At 45.6% G+C, this 6,254-nt stretch overlaps 1 protein-coding gene across 2 annotated transcripts in view; it reads right to left on the minus strand.

The window, feature by feature from the left end:
- Nucleotides 1-6,254, minus strand: part of Rnd1 (Rho family GTPase 1) — a 13,988-nt gene that overhangs the window by 1,366 nt on the left and 6,368 nt on the right. The window contains exon 5 of one of the 2 annotated variants that reach the window (XM_021183872.1): nucleotides 4,280-5,901. The exons of the other annotated variant lie outside the window; for it this stretch is intronic. Within the exon in view, the coding sequence (XP_021039531.1) occupies nucleotides 5,656-5,901 (246 nt within the window). The 3' untranslated portion in view covers nucleotides 4,280-5,655. Of the gene's footprint in view, nucleotides 1-4,279; nucleotides 5,902-6,254 lie in introns of those variants that run through there. 2 annotated transcript variants of the gene reach the window in all.

A 6,254-nucleotide genomic window follows, 5' to 3' on the forward strand; every position in this document is an offset into this window, starting at 1 on the left:
GATTTATTTATTTATTATATGTAAGTACACTGTAGCTGTCTTCAGACACTCCAGAAGAGGGCGCCAGATCTCGTTGTGGATGGTTGTGAGCCACCATGTGGTTGCTGGGGTTTGAACTCTGGACCTTCGGAAGAGCAGTCGGGTGCTCTTACCCACTGAGCCATCTCACCAGCCCTGGTTGGAACTTTTAAAGCCTTCCGTTATTGCTTGACGGTCTTCCAAGTGTCTGGCTCCAGGCTTAACACTTAGGCTAAGGCTTCTTGTGTTAGTCATCATAAAACTATGAACTGCGCATGACCGTAGTGATAAGGAAAGTGTAGCCCACGACATCTCCATTCCAAGTCCACAAAGTTAAAGAACAGAAGGGGATCTGAAGCCCGGGAGTTCACTTGATCTCTGAGACCTTACCTTTCCCTATTTCAAAATACTATACACATACACAATTACTAATTATTTAGATTTATTTATTTTAGTTGTATGTGTATGCTTTGTTGTGGGTTTTTATTTTCCTTTTTTTTTTTTTTTGTCTGTATGTATATATGTGAACCATATGGTGTTTTGAACTTAAGGAAGCCAGAAGAGGGTGTCCGGTCCCCTGTAGCTGGAGTCACAGAGAGTCGTGAGCTGCCATGTGGGTGCTGGGAATTGAACTCAGATCCTCTGGAAGAGCAGCCAGTGCTCATAACTACGGAGCCATCTCTCCAAGTCCTAAATGAACACTTCTTAAAAAGAGTAAATTGAGGGGCTGGGGAGATGGCTCAGCAGTTATGAGCACTGACTGCTCTTGTGAAGGTCCTGAGTTCAAGTCCCAGCAACCACATGGTGGCTCACAACCATCTGTAATGAGATCTGACGCCCTCTTCGGGTGTGTCTGAAAACAGCTACAGTGTACTTACATTTAATAAATAAATCAATCTTTTTTTTTTTAAAGAGTAAATTGAGACTCCGAAAGTTGAAAAGGCTTGTCTGAGTCCACAGTAGCACTCTCCTAGTACTTTGTACTTCTCAGGACACAGCTAGGAAAGATACCAATCTGCAAGATCTTTATTGATTTTGCTTTTCTAGCTCTCTTACATATTATTCTTGTGACTATTGTTGCTGTGTTTGTGTTGGGTGTTTGTATTGTGCATTCATGTGTATAGGCACAGGCTTGCCACACACATGGAGATCACATGCTAACACACAGTCTCAGTCCTTGGCTGTCATCTTGTTTCCACCTTCCATCTCACTGTGAAGGCGCTGCGATTATGGACATGTAGCAATGCAGCTTTATGTGGGCTCAGGGATTTGAACTCAGAAACTCATGTGTGCCAGGCAAGCACTTTAACCACTGAGCCACTCTCTAGCCCTTAAGATTATATTTAGTAAGGACCAAGGCCAGTTTCAATGTTATCAGAACAATAAGGGGTTCATGTAATATAGTTAACAGTGAGGCTTGGTTTGAATCCTGACTCAGTCACTAGCAGTATGATCTTCTGCATACTATATACTATATATAAAATATAATATGCATATATATGTTAGCATATTATATAACATTATTATATAACATATTATATGCTATATGAATTTTATATTATATGTGATTGCATAATACATACACCATATAGCATGCATATTATATAGTATATAATATTTTTTGCATCATTTATAAAACAAAAATAATACTCTTTGCCTTACAGGATGGGCTAGCAAGGCAGTTAAAAGTGTATATTCTTGACGCATGCCTGTACTACCAGCACTTGTGATGTTAGAAGTATCAGCCATTGGTTCAATGTTACCCTTTGCTACATAGTGAGTTCAAGACCAATCTAAGCTGCATAAGACCCACGTGGTGGTTGTGCATACCTTTAATCCCAGCAATGGAGGGGGTGCAGAGGCAGGCAGATCTCTGTGACTTCAAGGCCAATCTGGTCTACAGAGTGAACCAGGGCAGCCAGGGGGAGGTACACAAAGAAACCTTGTCTCCAAAAACCAAGAAAACAAACCAAAGCAAAAACAAGACCCATCTCAACTCCTACCCTGTCCACAAAATAAACAACAAACAAACAAATAAGAAAGCATATTATGTTGCCAAATATAGTGTCAAGTGCCAGCTCCTGAAGGCTGGCCTGAGAGGATCATTGAGCCCAGAGTGGGAGTCCATCCTGGGTAACTCAATGGGGAACTCCCTCAAAGAGAGAGAGAGAGCTCAGAGAGCGAGATTGAAAGCAAGATGGGCAAAAACGAGGAGAAAAGACAAAAGAGAAAAGAAAACAAATTTTAAGTGCACATTTCAAAGCTAGGCTTGGTACCCAGGCATGGTGGCACAGCCCTGGAGTCCCAGTACTTAGTAGGTAGAGACAGGAAGAGCGGCTCAAGAAATTCCTCTGGTATGTTGCAACTTGAAGCCACCCTGGGCTGCAGCAGCTGGGCATAGTGGTGCGCACATCTTTGATACCAGCCCTCAGGAGGCAGAAGTAGGCGGGTTTTTGTGACTTCTAGGTCACCTGTGGTTATATATAGTAAGACCCTGTCTCCAAAAATGTTCTAGAGTTCTACACTTCTTGGATTTGTATCCTTATTTAAACACTCCATGGCTGCATGGTTTGGGCAAAATAATCTCTCAAAACCTCTTTGCCTGTATAGCAAAATAGGCAATCGCTCAAAAGGTTATCACAGATATATAAAGTGCTCTGATACACAGCAAATCTAAAACAAATATTAACTAGTTTTCTTTTTGAGTTTGCTTATTTAAAGCAGATGCATCAAACAGGGCTGAAGAGGTAGTTCAGCAATTTAAAGCACCTGCTGTTCTTGCAGAGGACCTGAGTTCAGCTCCTAGTACCCACATAGAAAGGCAGCTCGTAATAACCTGTTAACTCCAGCTCCAGGAGGTCTTATGCCTCTGGTCTCTGAGGGCGCCTGCATTTACATGAACACATGCATGTGTGCACGCATGGGACACACACATGCGCACTCACATACACACACAATTAAAAATAAAATGAGGGGGCTGGAGAAATGGCTCAGCGGTTAAGAGCACCAACTGCTCTTCCAAAGGTTCTGAGTTCAAATCCCAGCAACCACATGGTGGCTCACAACCGTCCGTAACAAAATCTGATGCCCTCTTCTGGAGTGTCTGAAGAAGGCTACAGTGATCTTTAAAAAAAAAAAAAAAAAAAAGCAAGATCTTTTTAAAGGACAGAGATGCATGATAAGCTATCTTTTGGAGACAAGATCTTGCTACATCATAGGGTAGACTGGCTCCTGCCTCCGTCTCCTAAAAGCTGGGCTTCCCGGTATAAGGTATGTGATAATTCATATATGCTTGGCCCAGGGAGTGGCACTATTTGAAGGTGTGTCCTTGGAGTAGGCGTGTCACTGTGGGCATGGGCTTAAGACCCTCACCCTAGCTGCCTGGAAGTCAGAATTCTGCTAGCAGCCTTCAGATGAAGATGTAGAACTCTCAGCAACTCCTGGATGTGGCCATATTCCTGCCTTGATGATAATGGACTGAACCTCTGAACCTGTAAGCCAGCCCCAATTAAATGCTGTCTTTTATAAGACTTGCTTTGGTCATGGTGTCTGTTCACAGCAGTAAAATCCCAACTAAGACAAAACATTATACTTAGTCGTAGTAACTTTTTAAGATTTTTTTTTAAATTTTACATATATGGGTGTTTTGTCTACATGGGCACCCACATGCCTGTGGTGACCATGAAGGCCAGAAAAAGGCATAAAGTTCTCTGGAGCTGCAGTTACAGATGTCAGCCACTATGTGGATGCTGGGAACAGAACTTGAAGTGTTCTTAAACCCTGAGCCATCTGCCCAGTCCCCATAATAACCTTCTATTACTATTCTATGAACCTTTGAGAACAAGAGGTGCGAGTTGCTAAGGAAGAGATGTTAAAACTGAGCTACCATCAATGGATACTGGAATTGGAAAACCAACAGCAAAAGTCACCTCTCCTTGAACTCAGGAAATGGGAATCCCAGAAGCTACCCCTAGGCTTTGAACTAGTCTGTGCAGCGCCTACCTAGCAGCTTGACCCTCTATTTGAGGTGAGCTTTCTCTCTTCAGTCTCTGTAGGGCAGTGGTTTACAACCTGTGGGTCTGGACCCCTCTGGGGTTGCCTAACAGATGTTAACATTACGATTCACAACAGTTGCACAGTTACAGTTATGAAGTAGACGCAGAAATAATTTTATGGTTGGGGGTCAGCACAGCATGAGGAACTGCATTTTTAAAGGGTGGAGGCGTCAGGAAGGTTGAGAGCGCTGCTCTAGGGCAGTGGTCCTCAGCAGGAAGTGATTTTATCCAGAGGACATTCAGCAATATCTAGAGACATTTTTGGCTGTGGCAATTGAAACATGCTACTCTTATCTGGAACCAGGGATGCCAGGGCATCATACCCTACATAGGACAGCCCCTTATAAAACCACCATTCTCACTTCCACAGTATCAGCAGCCTGACGAGAAGGAAGCCCTACTCCAGGGCCAAGGAACTCTTTCTTGGCTTAGCAGGATGCAAGTGGGATTCAGAGAAGTGGAACAAGATGCTAGGGGACCCTGGAGACAGCCACTGTAACTACCAGAAAGGGATCCAAGACAGCTTTTCCGCCGGGCGTGGTGGCGCACGCCTTTAATCCCAGCACTCGGGAGGCAGAGACAGGCAGATTTCTGAGTTCGAGGCCAGCCTGGTCTACAGAGTGAGTCCCAGGCAGGACAGCCAGGGCTACACAGAGAAACCCTGTCTCAAAAAACCAAAAAAAAAAAAAAAAAAAAAAAAGCTTTTCAGCTTTTCCCTGATCACCATAAAAAACAAACAACAACAACAAAACCCCACAAATTTTTTCATATGTTATATTTCATTAATAAATAGGTTTTCTTCTTTAAACACAGAACATATAACAGATTGAAACGCTCCCCCACCCCACCCCCAGTTCCAAAGACAAGAGTCTATAAAACAAATGCCAACTGTACCGCCCCAGGGGCAGGAAAGTCTGGTGACCCCCCTCCCATCAGTCCTGCCCCCACAGCACCACCACCCCCACATTCTGCAAGAGAAGGGGGTCTGGGGCTTCTCCCTTGGGTCCTGGGGACTTCAGTAAGTAGCATGTGGATGTATGATGTCACCTCTCCATGATGCATGGGTTAGGCAAAAATGAGGGTTCCCTCTTAGGTCTGGTCAGCCCTCGCCCTCCTGGTTTCAGTGATGGAGCGTCTGGGTTAAGCCCCGAAGGGAGCTGTCTCCAGCCTTTCACGGTCTCCAGTCCATTGCCACTTCTTTAAGGGGAAGAGAAGGGATCAAGGACCCTCCCACCCCAAGCCTGCATGGGAATGCTGTATGGAAAAGGCATGATGTCGAAGGTGAGGCCAGTATGTCCCCATCTCCCCAGTCTTTCCTCTGGAGTAGGGGGACACTGGGGCAACGACCCCCTCCACAGCCTAGTGCCAGGCTTGGGGTGTGATGGTTTTTGCTTAATGTCAGGCCCTCCTGCCAGGCCTGGCATCTTCTTCAGTCCCATTCCTGTCTCCTTCTAAAGCCCTCTGTGGCCATCAGAAAAATGTCACATCCGGTGTCTTAAACTGTCTCATCCTCCCTCTCCCCGTGCCTCTGCACCCCAAGGGAGGAAGTGGGGGTCTGTCTCCCCCGCCTCCGGCTCTGACTTCACATGATGGAACAGCTTTTGGCCTTTTCCTTCTTGAATGTAGTTGAGATGAGTTCAGAGCGACTGGGGAGGTGGAGGAGTCGCTTGGAGAGGCTTCGGACGGGGCTCTTCGGGGGCACTGGGCTAGACTTGTTCAGACACACCATGGATGCTGTCCGGAAGATGCTGTGGATGCTTGTCTCGGAAGTGAAAGCTGAGCCCTCCAGGTAGATTTCTGCGCCCAACTGCTTGGCTATCGCACAGCCCTGTGGGAGGGGTGTGGTCATGAACGCAATGGCTTAGGATGACTAAGGAACAGTGTGACATTCTTTCCAAATATCATACATGTCCTCTCAAGTGTCCATTCTAGCAAAACATCAGGGTTCCATGCATCCCCCCACTAGCCCACTATTGGTCTTCCTCCAGCCCCTGCCAGCATTCACAAAGGTGAAAACAAACTGCAGCCTAGAATCACCTACAATGTTTTAAAAAGGCATACTGATGCCGGGCAATGGTGGTGCAAGCCTTTAATCCCAGCACTTGGGAGGCAGAGGCAGGCAGATTTCTGAGTTCGAAGCCAGCCTGGTCTACAAAGTGAGTTCCAGGACAGCCAGGGCTA

The sequence above is a fragment of the Mus caroli genome, chromosome 15 (genome assembly GCF_900094665.2).
Source record: "Mus caroli chromosome 15, CAROLI_EIJ_v1.1, whole genome shotgun sequence".
NCBI lineage: Eukaryota > Metazoa > Chordata > Mammalia > Rodentia > Muridae > Mus > Mus caroli.